This window comes from Mesoplodon bidens, assembly GCF_964165515.1.
Source record: "Mesoplodon bidens genome assembly, chromosome: 8".
Taxonomy (NCBI): domain Eukaryota; kingdom Metazoa; phylum Chordata; class Mammalia; order Artiodactyla; family Ziphiidae; genus Mesoplodon; species Mesoplodon bidens.
This window is the reverse complement of record NC_138165.1, coordinates 32,323,061-32,339,374: the sequence shown is the minus strand read 5'-3', so window position 1 is coordinate 32,339,374 and position 16,314 is coordinate 32,323,061. Positions and strand designations below refer to the sequence as shown.

Sequence of the window (16,314 nt, the reverse complement as noted above, 5' to 3'; positions counted from 1 at the left end):
TAGTTGATGTATTTCTTAAAAATAATTATGACTTAGGAGATGATTATTTCCTGTGCAGAGATTAATGAGATTAAGCATATCCATCATTGTATAGTAACCAATTACTTGGAAAATTAATGAAATTCTAATGAACTAATTACTAACTGACATCAAATTAAATTTCACATTGTATTTTGGGAAAATAATTGTTAATTTCTTTCAGTGCAATGACAAAAACTTGAAATACTTATCTTCTTTTTCTGTTGGTTGAAGTTATCTATGATGACTCCAATGAACAAGTTCAAGGTGAAGAATGACCCAAAGATGATGAAGATGACAAAATAAATATACATGTAGAGGCTGTATTCATATATGGGCTGTCTGTCTACCTATAAAATTAACAAAAGTTAGCAGTATGTTGACAATAAAATTCATCATTTTCTTTTTCACATGGTTTGACAAGGTAATTCAAACAGTGCTATCCTAGGTAAACGTGGTTTTTCAGAAGCCATAGCGTTGTCAAGGTTCAACATAATCATTCTTAAAAATTTATTCAACACTAAATAAATATTTATTACATGCTTACTATGAATATAATCTTCAAATTACTACAAAGGGCTTATCCACTGTAGTACTTATTCTCAGATTGTAGGACAATTTAGTAAGTGAAGGACCTAATGCATAATTTTTATTTCCAGAAAAAAATAGTAAAAGAGATGATATCACACTTATATAAATTTTTTTCCATTTGATTACAACAATGTCTTCTGTGGCTTTTGTGACAATACGAAATAGTCAGCAGTCTTCAAACTTTCTTAGTGTGTGACTAATTTCGCAAAAACTCTTTCAAGGAACTTTAAAATATAAAAGCAATAAAAACTATGAATAAAATATGTTATTTCCTTTTTATTTTGATAAACAAATATTTACTGAGCACTTATTATTGCCAGGCTGTGCTAAGCACTCTACTTAACACTTTCTAGTTGGATCTTCACTCAGAACAATCCCATGAGGTAGGTGGTGAATTATTTTCTTTTCATAGATCAATAAACAGGCTCAGAGATATAAAGTAATTTGATCAAAGTCATATGCAAGCTTGTCTGATATGGTAGAGCCAGAATTTAAGCCAAGCTCTGTTTCCAAATGCTGCACAGGTAACCACTAGGCTACCAGGTGGGTGTTCTTCAGTGTGTGTGCACATAACAAGGGCTCCTTGGAGCTGCTGTTTGAAAACAGCCTAACTAAACTAAGGAACTTTTCAAAATTGTAGAGTTTAGTGTTATGTTTACCAATACTTACGTTAACAGAATCAACTGCTGCATACATAATAGCCATCCATCCTTTAAATGTTGCCTGTAAATATAAAATTTATAGAATCTGAACCTCATACTTTAAAATAGTCACAAGTGAGTTTAGTGTGTTTAATGTTACAGCATTTATTAAGTAACACTAAATTAGTGAGTTTTACTATACAGTCGTCCCTCGGTATCTGCAGGGGATTGGTTCCAGGGTCCCCCTGAAGATACCAAAATCTGCCCATGCTCAAGTCCCTTGCATTAGGCAGATGCGAACCCACGGATAAGGAGAGCCCACTGTATTTCAAAATACCAATTTAACGTAAGATGCTGTGTCAAGGGAAAAAAGGGGAGGGACACATCACAAAGTCACATCCTAAATCTGACTCCTAGTTAATTATTGCCAGGTTGTCACAACTGCCTGTGAGTTTTGTACATGAACTTTAATTTTTTCCAGAGTGGGAAGGAGAATTTTATGAATACCAAAGGAAACAATTTTTTTCCATATCTTAAGGATTCTCCATACCAGTGGGAAGTCCTTCTCATTTCCCTGTAGTGTAAAAGTGCAGTCCAAAACATGACTATTCGTTTTTGGACGCAGTATTCAGATGGCACAATACAGGGGGTCAGGTGACTCCAAAAAGGTGGATTAATAACTCTAAAATGCAACAGAACCCATGTTCTGTTTTCATGTGTATAGGCACATGTTCTAAAAAGACCAACTCTATTTTTAAAGTCACAAAGTATTTTATCTTTAATTTTTAGTTAATAATTATATAAATAATGACAGCTTCTCCATCCAGTGTGCACCAAAATGTCAAGCATTCATAAAAGGGCTCACTTACAACTTGAAGCAGAGACAGGTAACCAAGTCCAACATTATCAAAGTTCACTTTCAGGTTCTTCCATCGCACATTTTGACTAACATTCATAAGTGCAAAACACTCAGAACGATTTTCAACTTCACTTGTAGGAAACGGTGACCCATCTGTGGTGTTAACACACTGATAGAACTTGCCAGCAAACAAATTTACTCCCATGATGCTAAATATTAGCCAGAATATAAGACACACAAGTAGCACATTCATGATGGAAGGGATTGCACCTATGAGTGCATTCACGACCACCTAGCATTCAAAAGAAAGAATAATTAGGATTAGTATGAATGTTAAATGGGCAACATTAATGAAACACAATACAGAATTAAAGAAGTTAGAAAAGCCACCCTTACATGTTTAAGACATAAATCAACCAACCAACACGTACTTATTGAATGCCTACTGTGTGCTCATCAGGACAAAATGAGACAGGAGCCCCTCGATCAACGAGTTTACAAAATTACATGAGGATCAAACAGTGAAACTATTAGCAACAATACAGAACAAATCACTAAGATTATATGACAGTTTAAATAAATGAAAAAAATAAATAAAAAGAATAAACCAAAAACCTGATATATGTAAGGTGAAGTCATAAAATCTGCATGCTCTAGAAAAGAAAGAAATTTATAAATTTAAACAATTAAAATAAGTAAAATGTACATTTAATGGTTCATAGTCCTAGAATGACCAGTGCTAAAATTCTCCCATATAGAGAAACTACTAGTACATATAAGCTGGAGTTAAGATTGGGAATCTTTTCACGGTTTGAATGCCGTAGATTTAAATGGTTCTGCTAGTTGTGTGATATGTAAACTTAATTAAGACCTTGGGACCTCTGTTTCCTCATCTACAGAATGAGAGCAATCTTTTCAAATTTATTATTCTAACTCTAAAAACACTTTATACATAAGCCCTTGGCTAAATATAGATAGTGCTGGCCTCAATTAAAACAAAAAATGCAGAATAGTTTATCTTTAATACTCCATTTATTTCTGCTTTTCAGCATTTCCACTACTATTTATCACCAGTGCCTCTTGCCACCCAGTGCTCCTTCATGCCGACCACTGTAGCATTTATCACCCTCCAGATTTTCTAAATTACCTCACCTTTCCAAACTTACTATCTTCTTACAGTTGACCTCTACTCTGAATTTGAGTGCAAAGGTGTTAAAGAATAACTTGTGAAGTAAAGAGCACGTGCTCCCTTTTTTTTTTTTGCAATGTATCAAGCAGGATCCCTGACTACTTTTGAGATTGTCTAGAGAAGGAGTTGTTAAACATTTTCTTAAATATTTTTAGGTTTTGCGGATTATATGATTTCTGTTGCCACTATTCCATTCTGCCATTACAGCGATAGATCATATATAAACAAATGGTCATGGCTGTGATCCAATGAAACTTCCTTTATAAAACAGGCATCCAGCCTGTAGGCTTTGGTTGTTGACTCTTGGTCAGGAACAACAGTTATTACCCTGGGGTTCATGGGTAGACATGGACCTAGAGAGGTTCCATGGGGGCATGAAATCATATGAAGAACATTATTATGGGTATGCTTTCTTTACGGAGAAATGATTTCTATTTTTATGAGATTCTTACAATGTACATGACCCCCAAGGGGTTAGGAAGAACAGAATTAGAGAGTAGAATTCCAAGTGGTCAGCTCTTATTCAAGCCTACATTTTCATCCTCATTTCCTGCTACCCTCCCACTATGCTTATAACCTAGGCACGCTGATTCTTATAGTCACTGCTCAAACACACCCTGCCTAGTCAAATCTGTCCTCTACCAAGTTGCATCTCTGCCTGGAATGCATACCTGCCTGTGACTTGGGGCCCATTCTTTTGGTCATGGCTGCGAGGTCACCTCCATATGAAGCCCCTTCCAGACCTCCCCAGGCAGCCACTTTCATCTCTACTCCCGTAGCACTGTGTGCTTACTGTTTTATAGCAGATGTCACAGAATAACTACTATTCCCCTCTCTGTCTCTCCATGATCACTGTCCTGACTCACTCTTGGGGGACTGGGGTCTATTTACCATTGTACTCTTTTTATAGTACAAAATTTGACACATAGCTTTGGTGCTGAAAGAATGTGCGTAATGATGAGTCTCTGAAGGAGATGGATACATATCGTTCTGATGAGAAGCCATCTGGAAAAGTCAGTAAGTTCAAGAACCTGAAGCCTTTTTAAAGGAAGCTAACTACAAAATGCCTCCAATCATATTTCATTTATTCTTTAAAACGACCCTGAAATTTAAAGAAACATCCCTGTTTTGCACGGCTAATAAATGTAACGAAGTAGACATACTTGTCCCTCTAAATATATTAAAACATTCTCCTGCATCCAATTCACCTGTATATTAGATAAACAATAGAGAGCAAACAGAGTAAAATAATGGAGTGGCTTAATCACTGAGGGATGTATTAATATCTTGACGGGGAAAGTATATTACTTGATCATGAGAATGTAGTACATGCTCTGCTTGAGTCCAGGGATCAGTCATAAGTTCTGAATAGATCGCAACATTCTACTAATGCTCAAAAAGAAAAATTAATGTCAACTCCAATACTACTGTTCTGTATAAAATGAAACTTGTAATTTCAATTCTTATATGACCAAAAGTACTTGACTTTTACTTATGAAAAAAATCTTTGTATAATCATGATCTTTCATATATTTACATGGGGGCCAACATACACCGGATACACTAACAAGTAGAGGTTACAGTCATAATTAGGTTACAGTCATAATGTAATGAAGATCTGCTAGACTAAAACACATCTAACATTCATTCACCTGAGGCTTCAGATTTCTGAGCCCCATTCCAGAGTTTATTACTCAGTATATCTGGGGTGGAACCTGGGAATTTGCATTTCTAGTAAGTTTTCAGATGATGCTGACCACACTTAAGAGATGCAGTGAGCAAATTGTTCAGAGACTACAGTTAGAGAGGCAGTCGGATAAATAAATAAGTACGATGCAATATAATGAGGATGTTATGTGTCTGAACATATAGGAAGGATGCTCAATTATACCTGGTGGTGGACAGACAAGGCACATTTAAACTGAGGCTTAAAGGATGAGTAGGTATTTACTATGTTGATGAGTTAGGATTGAGATAGGGCAGGGAGAAACATTTCTGGCCAAGAGAACGGAGGAATGAGAAAGCAGGAATATATCTGGAGAAGAAGAAATTCAAGGAGAGAAGCAACAAATGAGGATATAACCTCATTAGAGAAAATAAAGAATGGATTTTATGAAGAAGTTGCTGGTTTAATACAGCCCTAAAGCTAAGTAGCTGGTAGTCATTATTTATCTCACCTTGTTCGTTTCTGCAAAATGAATCTCTTTTCAGGTACTATGCTGCCTACTGCAAATTAAGTAAAATCAGAGCTTTAGTTTTCCCAAATATAATTTGGAGCTATTTCCACTTTCACTGAGCCATGTATTTAAAGAATGAAATTAAAAGTGATGCCTGATGCTACTTCACTTCTCTGTCTTTTCTTATGCCCCACACCCAGGGTAGTTCCTTAAAAAACTGTTTGAACACCTGATAAAGGCAAGTCCTTCATGACTTGTATATGAGAGATACTGTCAGGACTAAGAGTGTCCCCTTCACCTGAGTTTCCTAGCATAGGAAAGGCTGTCATTTAGGAAGGGAAAAGTCACTTATTTGAATCACTGCCTCACAATATAATATGGAGGCATTACTGTATTTGATTTAGTCTTTGTTAAACAATAGGCACTGAAATACTGTGTCTATATGTACATGTATACACACTTATATACATAAACAGCCCATATATATGTATATATATGCACATGTGTGTAAATATAAATAGTCCATAATTCCTACATAGCCATTTTTTCATATTTTACACTCCATTAGGAAGTATGAATATTATATTAGAAGTTTAGTATTTTCTTACCCTCATTCCTTCAAATCTAGATAAAGCTCTCAGAGGTCTTAAAGCTCTAAGTGTCCGAAGGGATTTAATGGGGCCAAGGTCTGAGTAGCCAAGAGTGTTTGCGACCAAAGTAACCAAAGAAACCTAAAAAAGAAGAAAAATTTCGTTAATCATTTCAATGAAATAATAAAGCATGAAGAGAAAAAGTCAATTTCAAAAATCACTAAGAGCAGTTCAACAAGAACAATATGATTTTATACATAAAGTTATCTACTTATTGTCTAAAAATTGGATAAGATAGATGCTTTTTAAAGGAAATAGATTTAAAGGAAAGTTAACCTAAATAAGATGAAATAATAGAAGGAAAGTAAGTTATTTCTTATATCTGAATAAAAAAATCACACATGCTTTTCACACTTCTGTAGTCAATGGTTTTGTACTTGCTTATTAATCCTGAACATTTAAGTAAAGCAACTATCAAAATTTCAACTGGAATAAAGCCCAGGGCATAATGAAGTGTGTGATTCTGAAGCTAAGTTAAAAGAGTGTGGCAATCCCTCAACCAAATCTAAGTCCCAGTATAGACCTTTTTCAAAAGCACTCTGAAGACTTATGACTTTGAGATGAGGCAAATTCCCCAGAAGATTATTCTGACCTACAGTTTCTCAGAATTGGCACCGAAGATCTTCCTATCAATAATTAGTGGGAGAAAATCTCAATTGTACTGAAGAGAGCACACAAGCAGGTGATCTCACTGGCTTCACAAACAACAGAGACACACAAGAACTTCGTCATATTAGACGGGCCCTCCACAATCACCATAACCAGTATCCAACAGAAATTTGTGTTCTTATCGTAAGTTATCTCAGAAGAAAGAACATGGACAGAAGTAAAATCAATACATGTTTTGGTAAGGAGCAATGAGCTCTTCAATGACCCAGGATCTGGATCGGTAAATGTGTTCAGTCTTTGAATAAGTTCCATTTAAAGTATCCATTGTTTCACACTGTGTGCAGCAGGAGGCAATGCCTAAGAACAATGTCTGCAATGCGGTTCACTGGAATTAAGTAATGACTGAAAGATTGAAGTTTTCCAGGAAAGATCAGGAGCAACTGGAGAGTCAAGTTCCTTATGTTTAACTATTGAAGGAGTAGAAAATTTTATTTCTTGCAAGTTCACTAGTGCTGCTATCAGAAACACAGTGAACTGATTTTTGAATCAGGATGCGTTGAAGTGTTTTGCTCTCATACAGTTACTTCTAAATGTCTCACTAAATGTAACATAACTCTTTGTTTTTAGGTCCTCACGCTATGTATTCAGAATTACTAACTAATCCTCAGTATCACTCTTAAATTCACCCAGTCATTCAGGTCCATTATTTCCCACTTAAGTATGCTTTTAAAAATGTGTATTTTTTAATCAGAATAATAAATGTTCCTTTTTAATCAGAAAAAAATAAAGGTTTAAAATGTCTATTATAAGGAAATGGTTAACCTGATCTCCAAACCATTGTTAAATGAGTGTTTTTATATTGAATATATGTAGTCTGTAACTGAGAACATATGTATATGCATATATTTATTTAACTATTTATGCATACATGTGTATGTGCATGATATATGCCCCTACTGATGAATAATGCTCAATCAAGTAAGTTTCAACTAATCAGGAAGCTTGCAGAAATCAAACAAATCCATCCTCTGAATATCAAATCAAAAGAATATCAAATCAGATTCTGAAACCTGAATATGTACCAGAATCATCTGGAGAGCTTATTACAAGAATTTTCTGGGTCCCAACACCAGAGTTTCTGATTTAGTAGCACTTGAGTGGGACCTGAGAATTTGTATCTATAACAAGTTCCCACACACATGTGCCAATGCTGTTAGTTCAGGGATTACACTCTGAGAGCAACTCTGCTAGATAAATTACTCAATTTCTGAGAAATAAAAAAAATCTCAGCTCCTCCCCCAAATCCACATGCCTAGATTTGCACCTCTATCAGCAAGAAAATTGAGTGGAGTTTTGCTCTCTCTGTTGCATTATGAAAACATTATATATATATAATATAATTTATTTAGTTAGTTTTTTCAAAATGTTAAATATTTCAAATTGAAGCTAACTTCCCTGAATTCTGCATATTACATACCCCTAAATATTGAGAAGCACTACTTCAGATTTTCAAATACAAAAAAAATTCATTATTAAGTAGCCATATCTCTTTCTTAACTAAAAATAAATTCAACTCTACTTGTAAACTTTTTTTTAATCTGAGAGATGAAAAGAACACTGACAATATTTTTAAAAGTTTCTGAATATCATATATTTTATAATTTTTAAAAGAGACAATCATATTTACAGGTTAAGAGAAAAGAAATAATCTACATTCCTTCTATTATTTCTTCTTATTTTGGTTAGCCTTTCTTTAAAACTATTGTATTACAAAGTGTTCATCTTACCATTCATTTTTCTAGGCACTAACTATGTAACGTATATAAAAAAAGGTGAATCAAAATATAATCATGTGACAAATAAAGCTGTGACAAAGTGAAAGAGCGGCATGGACATATGTACACTACCAAACGTAAGGTAGATAGCTAGTGGGAAGCAGCCGCATAGCACAGGGAGATCAGCTCGGTGCTTTGTGACCGCCTGGAGGGGTGGGATAGGGAGGGTGGGAGGGAGACGCAAAAGGGTGGGGATATGGAAACATATGTATATGTATAACTGATTAAATTTGTTATAAAGCAAAAAATAAAAAATAAAAATAAAAAAATTAAAAAATTAAAAAATGTAAACGATACAACAATCTCTTTTATGAGTACCAATGGAAAACATATAGGGAATAAAAAAAAATCATACATGAAATCATTAACATAAAGTATCAAAAATTAAATATCTCATAGAGGAAGTCTGAGAGAACATAGGAGATATAACGTATAGCTATGCCTGCCTTGGAAAAAAATTTTTTTTGCATATCACCTATCTAAATATGATAATATTTAACATTAGTGAAGGTTTTTGAGAACACTTATTTGTAAGAATAAATCCCCTTTTAAAATTTACTCAAAAGTACTTACATCGACAATTAAGAAATCCAGCCAACACCAGGCATTGGTGAAATAGGTTTTATAACCATATGCTACCCATTTTAGAAGCATTTCCAGAATAAAGATGTAAGTGAATATCTTGTCAGCATACTCCAGGATAATCTTAATGGTCTTTTTCTTTTCAATATATATATCTTCAAAAGCCTGTGAAAATAATATTCAGATTTAAATTTGGTACAACTTAAAGCTTATGATTCATGACAAAAACAGGAAATGAAATTCTGATAAAGAGACTACTGAGATATAATACTATTACAGGCCAGCTGTCTTTCTTCTGGTTTACAGTTACTGTGTAACACTTAGTTCTAGCCTTTGCACCAGTGCCGGGGGCTGATCACCAGAGGTCAAGAGAAAGAGAGGGCAAAAGAATGAAATTATTTATAGTCCCCTAAAAGAACCATGGTCTCTGACACATTCAGGGATTTCCGCTCATCTGACTCCCCTTTTATCCTCCTTCAAATTAGGTAAGTCCTAGTAATTTAAGACATGATTCCAGGGTCAGCCCCTTTATAAATCTCTCTAACCCTGCACTCTACTTCGACACAGAAGTAGGATTTAAGCCCTCTCCTTTAGCTCTTATGTGCTTGTACATTCCCAGTGCCTAGCACTGTGTCAAGAACACAGCAGGAAAGGTTTGCTAAATGAATGAATGCAGTAGCTTAATAGGGCTATAGAACACAGACGATGGTTTCTTCCTTTGAATTTTGCACCAATACTTTATCATTCATTAAAAGTTTCAGCTCTACAAATCACTGTTATATTTATTCCACCAATGTGACATCTTTTAACACTTTCCAAGAAATTTTAGTAAGCGATAGACGATGATACTGTGGTCATAGCCACAAGGCCCGTGGGAAATAATCTGAATGGACTTAAAGAACAGATCTCACTGAAGCCACTGAAAATGACTGCTGACCTACACAGGTCTAAAGTATTAAATTTTTCTCTTTCAAGTTTAAACAATATTCACTTTGTTGGAGAAAATGAAAGCAAAAGGACCTGTATCCTTGGTGATAACACTGGACTACCTGTCCATAGTCATGGGCTTGTGCCATTCTTATTCTTCTTGTTCCAAGTTCTTATATCAATACTTTAAAAATGATCCTTAGCACTTTTGAAGAAATGTAATCCTCAATATTGAAGAAAACAGAGAAGTTGGAACAGAGAGAATGGACAGATCCATGAAGATGCTGAGAGAAGGTTCTAGCAGCTAGCAGAGGTTCTGAAAGACAATGGAACTGAAAGGCAAGAACGGAAGTCCAGCCCTCAGGACTCTTCTGCTTCCCTTCTCCGAGTTCTGGAGGAACATCTACCGTTCTGAAATCCAAGCAGACAACACTTCCTGCTCCAGAGCTTAATCTTGCATATACTTCACTTACAAATACATCCCAATTCTGTATCACTTGTGCCTCTCACTTCCCTAATGCTCTCTGAGCTCCTTGAGAAAAGTACCTGGATCTTAATTGACTTTGCATTCAGGGCAGCAAGAATAATGCCAGGCATGGAGTAAATATTTACTGAGCTAACTAAAATTTTGTCCTTGGGACTGATCAGAGGGATTAATTTTTAAGTAAAACCATTTGCCATGATATTTTTATCTTCAACTCATCTACTAAAAATAATGACTTAATTGATTTAAGCCTTAGATGTCAGATCACTTACCAGAGCACCACTGCTGAGCAGGATCATGAGAACAATGAAGCTTTCAAACCAACTGTGCTCAACTATCCTATAGCAGGTCTTCCTGATGTTCCACCAGATTTTTCCTTTCCCTGATTCTGTGTTAACTTGGCAGCATGGGAGCCTCTGCACACAACCTGGCAAGAAAGACAGGCATGTAAAATCTGGATATTCAGAATACATAAAATACTTAACATACATTATTTAATGCAAAGCACTCCCTACGATAGTTCCTCAACCAAATAATTTCTTTTTTTTTGGGGGGGGGGAGAGCACACAGAGAAACAATTTATTTATTTAAAGCAGAAATACCCACCTGGAGAGGAGTGGGGGCATCCTGAATGAGGAGCGCAGTGAAGAGGTGATTTAAATCATTTATGTAGGATAGTTCTTCCGGGTTTTTGTTAACCAAAGAATTTCTAACACTTACACCTGAAGCTTCAAACAGTTTCAACTTGGATGCTGCCTTTTCTCATCTCTTAACTCTCCCTGGTGTTTTCTTAATACTTGTATCAGTAATTTCTAACTTGGGATGTATTCGTGTTTTCTGTTCTTCCCTAGTTTCTCATCAATCTCCTCTACAGTGTTTAAACCACATATTGTTCTTTTTATTATTGCAGCCCTAATGCAATCCTAATACACAATGAGCAGTAAATAATTATTGGTTAACGAATGAACTAAAATCTCAAGACAAAAATGTATTTCATGGCCTTCTTGATATGAATTTAGTCTACAGTCTGGTGCTGCTTCAACTCCTCTATAAAAAACCCTTTGAGAAACAGCATTCTATGTAATACTTTAAAAATTAGTAGAAGGTCTTATAATTCAGTTCAAAAGAAACAGATCTTGATTACAAGAATCAGATGAAACTGTTTCAAATACTATAAGTTAAAAACAAATCTGACTTTGGAATCCCAGATGCAAAACACACTGCTATAAAAAATTGAAGAATATTTTATTTAAAGTTGTTTAGGTTAATTCATTCATATATCCATCAAACATTTATTGATTAACCTTTTTACTCAGCTGTGTACATAGTTTCTTCTCCTCAAGATATCTATTACTGGTTTTTGGTTAGGCGGCTAGATATAGAAATAAATGACTATAACTGGATAATGCAACTAAAATGACAGATATGCTGGGGTTATGTTTGATAGCTTGGAAGAAATTCACCTAACCTGGCTTATTTGTTGAGAAAGTGAGGTCAGAGGAGGTTTTCTGGAAGAGGTGGGACCTGAATTGAATCAAAGTAGTAGCCAAAAAGAGTGGAGTGGAATTCCAGGCCAAGAGGCAGCAAAATGTGCCGTGTACAGGACTTACAAGTAGTTCAGAATTTTGATGAAAGCAAAGTGTACAGAAAAGGCATGGATGAGAGATAAGGTAGAGAAACTGGTCAGATTATGGAAAGCATTTTCTCCCACCTTAAGGAGTTTGGCTATATCCTAAATCCTAACGAGAAGTAAGTGAAGGGTTGTAAGCAGAAAATTACATAGGAAGATTGTAATTTAAATAGATGTCTCCAGCAACTGTGGAGGATAAGTTGGAAGAGAAGAAGAAGGAGGGGTGGGGAGCAAAGAAAGACCCAGAAAACCAGTTAGGGTCTGGTTCAGTATCCCCAACAAGAAGGATAGATTTGGGCAGCTCTGGTTAGGAACTAGAGCAATAACAGAGTCAAGACATATTTGGCAGGTAAAATCAACACATTTGCTGACTGATTGGATATGGGATGTAAGAGGAAGGGAGAAGCCCAGACAACAGGGTGGATGTCAGTAATGAAATGAAGACCACAGGAACAGGAGGTGCTTGGGGTGGTAATGAGTTTGAGATGCCAGTGAAAACTCTAAATACAGATATCCTGTAGATATTTGGAGGTGTGAAGCTGAAGCTCAGGGGAAAAGTCTGGGCTGGAAAAGAATGTGTAGGAATCATTAGCACATATGTGTCAGCTGAGATCAGGACAGTTGTTGAGGTCACACACAAAAAAGTATTTAGGGTGAGGAGAGAAAAGGGTCAAGTCTGGAACATTCTGGGACAGCAACATTAAGAGACAGAATTCAGTGGTATGCTGGAGCCAACTCATACTGGCTCTTGACAACTTATTGTTAAATTGCCAGGAAATTTTGCTAGCCTGTTGTTAAATGTAGCTGTATAAACTTAAAAATATAACTTACTTTAAAAAGGTAATAAATACTAAAAATATATTACTCTAAAAATATATTACTCTACATTTTACTATTATCTATGCTCTTGAATATATTTAAGCATTCTATCTGGTTGGTAGAATATGTTATACTGTTGGGCTACTATGTATCTCTTCCCAACTCTACATGCAGCAAAGTCACACCAGTAGTTTGAGATCAGCCATGGTAGGAATTTTTACAAAAGTCATCAAATGCTATAAATCCAGGCTTGTTGATTCTCTAGAGTAGAATTAAGAAAGTGATGGAGAAAATGTTAATAAAACTGGAAAAGTATGCCATATTGGTAGCCATTACACTGTGAATAGCACAAAAAATTGAGGAAATATTCTTTCATTATTCAAATTCTATTATCTGATTCAGCAAAGATTTGTTCACATCACTGATGAATGATTCAAGTTCAAGACACACAGCCTTTTTGTTTCACTCTCATCTTACTGATTAACATAAATGAAAATACCAACCAACCTTCGGGTTAAAACTATACTTGTTCATCAGTTGCAACCACTGTTGTTTATAAATACAAAATTTTGGCAAAATTCAACAAAAGCATTCTGTGGGAACCGATTAGCTATATGGAATGTTCAATGAAGGATGTTGATTATATTACTGCCTGTAAATTGCATACCACATATCCTTTATATCAGTAAAATATACGGTAAACTGATGGATGTATGCATACTTTCTTTTTCTTGGAGAACTGGTTGTTAAACATTTACCTGTCCACCACTGGGAAAGGTGGAAGATGAGAAAACCCTGAAGGAGGTGACAAAGTCGGGGTGGGGAAATTGTACAAGAGGCCGCAGTAAAAGAAAAGTCAGGGAAGAGTTTCATGAAGGACTGGTGAACACAGCTATGACCAAGAGAGGCTCAGAGAGATAATGATTGAAATTAAAAAAAAATTAAAGTTGATTAAAAAATAAACAATCAAAATTACTTTAAAAAAGGAAGAATTTAAAAAGAGGAACTACAGTGAATTCTTCTCTTAAAAATTTTAGATCAGGGCTTCCCTGGTGGCGCAGTGGTTGAGCGTCCGCCTGCCAATGCAGGGGACTCGGGTTCGTGTCCCGGTCCGGGAAGATCCCACATGCCGCGGAGCAGCTGGGCCCATGAGCAATGGCCGCCGAGCCTGCGCGTCCGGAGCCTGTGCTCCGCAACGGGAGAGGCCACAACAGTGAGAGGCCCGCATACCGCAAAAAAAAAAAAAAAAAAAAAAAAAATTTAGATCAAAAACCTCGTTTGGAGGGAACGTAGAAGGTGGGAAAGCAAGAATGAACAGCACTTTTTAGAGACTTGTTTTAGAAGTTTGCAAGTTAGGCACTCTAAAAATAATTTACTTGTCTATAAAACAATATATTTCATTAAAAATATTGAGCCTATGAAGTAATAACTTCATATAATCATAAGCTGTCTGTCCTGAAACAACAAAGCTAGAATTCTCTTGATGAAATACATTTTTTGGACAATGTCTTGTTATGGCTTCTTTTATGATTCTGTAGTGAAATTATTCATTGATCCTTAATATGAGGTATCTCCTAGTACTTTAATTTCCCGTTTTATAGAAATGTAGCAAGTTATGTTTTTCTCCCAAGTCTGACATTTTTGCTAACAATTTTATGTGTCCTTGTCCTTTCTCTCTGGAAACTTCTAAGTTCCCAGAAGGCTGAACTGTGCCTGTTCTGCCCTTTCTTTCTGCTCACAGTACTTACTACAATCCTCTACATAGGTTCATATGCTGGGATAGTTGACTTAAAAGACATAACCCCCCCAAAAAGAGTTCTAAAATCATGTAAGCATTAGTCATGATCTGAAGGGTCATGTCTTTGTGAATTCTAGAATTTACACAAACTTTGGATGAAATAGAAAAAAAAAAAAAAAACAGGATGAAAGGAAAATATACACATGGCTTCATTTATCCATTGTTATTTATAGTTCACATGACCTCAGATCTGAAAGAATTTATCTTCATTGTATCTAAAACAATTACTTTATATCTCAAATGCATTTAGTAAAGAAAGAATATTTTATAAAATGATATGAAAAAATAGTAAAAGGTAAGGCCAAAAATTGACACCAGATCATCTTTTTCAGGGCAAAAGAAAACACCAGATAGACTGGAAAAATTTAAGATGGAATTTTTTTTATTAACTTAATGCTTGAGACTTTAGAATTTATTTTAAAAACAAAGATCTTGTGCAGAACAGAATCTATCTGCATCAAGTATAATTACCAGAGGAGAAAGTTATCTCTTTGGTTAAGAAGATTTTACGATTTGGGATTTCTTTTTGTAGGTCTTAAGGTGGAAGAGAAATATTATTCTTATGATTGAGGCAGGCAAAGGCACTATATATTCTAATTAGAAAAGTAAGTAAACTTTTTATCTGAGATGAAGGTTCATAAATATTGTCCTCAGGATTTATCACACCTCAGAGAGTTTCTCTCTTATTTTGAGGCAGGAGAATAGGACCACTGCCTGTCTAGCTTTTATGCAAAGGCATATCCTAAGAGATTTCCAACCTAGCTGGTTAGCAACGTTATCACACCTTCTTTTTTAAAAGGACTATTAATTAAATGTAAATACAGCAGTGAATGTCTCAAACATTTTAATAGGTCCCCATGGGTAAATGCTATTTCTTTTGGGTGGTTTCATTAATTTGCTCTTGTGATCCATTAAATAAAACCTCTATTGTGTTTCATCGTGTTAAACTAATGCTTTCAAATAAAAAAGAAACCACAGGCCTCTTCTAAGTTTAGCCATTAATAAAAATATAACAGCATGATCAGTATAATTAATATAAAAATTTATTAGGAAAACATGTCTTTTTTAAACACTTCTTAAAAACTTCTAAATCCTTTAAAATAAGTTTTTTGTCCACATTTTCTTTCCAAAAAAAGAAAAAAATAGGCACAAAGGAGTTGGTTATTGTATTACTAAAGTTAGAATTAGTTATTAGTTATTTCATAGGACGTGGAACTCAGAACATTTTGGGGGAAAGTTGAGTTAGCTCCTCCTACTAAATTAATAGAAAATACATTATTTTAAGGAAAAGAGTGTATCCTTCTCACACCCTAATCTTGATTTTGTGAGTTACTAATTGTATAATCCAAAAGGAGTATAATATAAAACCAAGCAGAATCAGAGTCATGTCATGTTCATAATTATATAGATTGTAAAGACATGTAGAATTAAGGATAGTGAAGAACAGTACCAGATCTGGGGAAGGTACCTGAAGTCTTGAATGATAAAGCTAATGAAACAGAACT

At 35.1% G+C, this 16,314-nt stretch overlaps 1 protein-coding gene across 4 annotated transcripts in view; it reads right to left on the bottom strand.

Annotated features, from left to right (window-relative positions):
• Positions 1-16,314, bottom strand: part of SCN9A (sodium voltage-gated channel alpha subunit 9) — a gene marked incomplete at both ends in the record, with an annotated part of 83,867 nt that overhangs the window by 11,308 nt on the left and 56,245 nt on the right. For all 4 annotated transcript variants that reach the window (XM_081243007.1, XM_081243004.1, XM_081243005.1 and 1 more), the window contains 6 exons: positions 227-368; positions 1,279-1,332; positions 2,120-2,401; positions 6,084-6,206; positions 9,143-9,316; positions 10,835-10,989. In XM_081243007.1, coding sequence (XP_081099133.1) covers positions 227-368; positions 1,279-1,332; positions 2,120-2,401; positions 6,084-6,206; positions 9,143-9,316; positions 10,835-10,989 — 930 coding nt within the window. The remainder of the gene's footprint in view (positions 1-226; positions 369-1,278; positions 1,333-2,119; positions 2,402-6,083; positions 6,207-9,142; positions 9,317-10,834; positions 10,990-16,314) is intronic.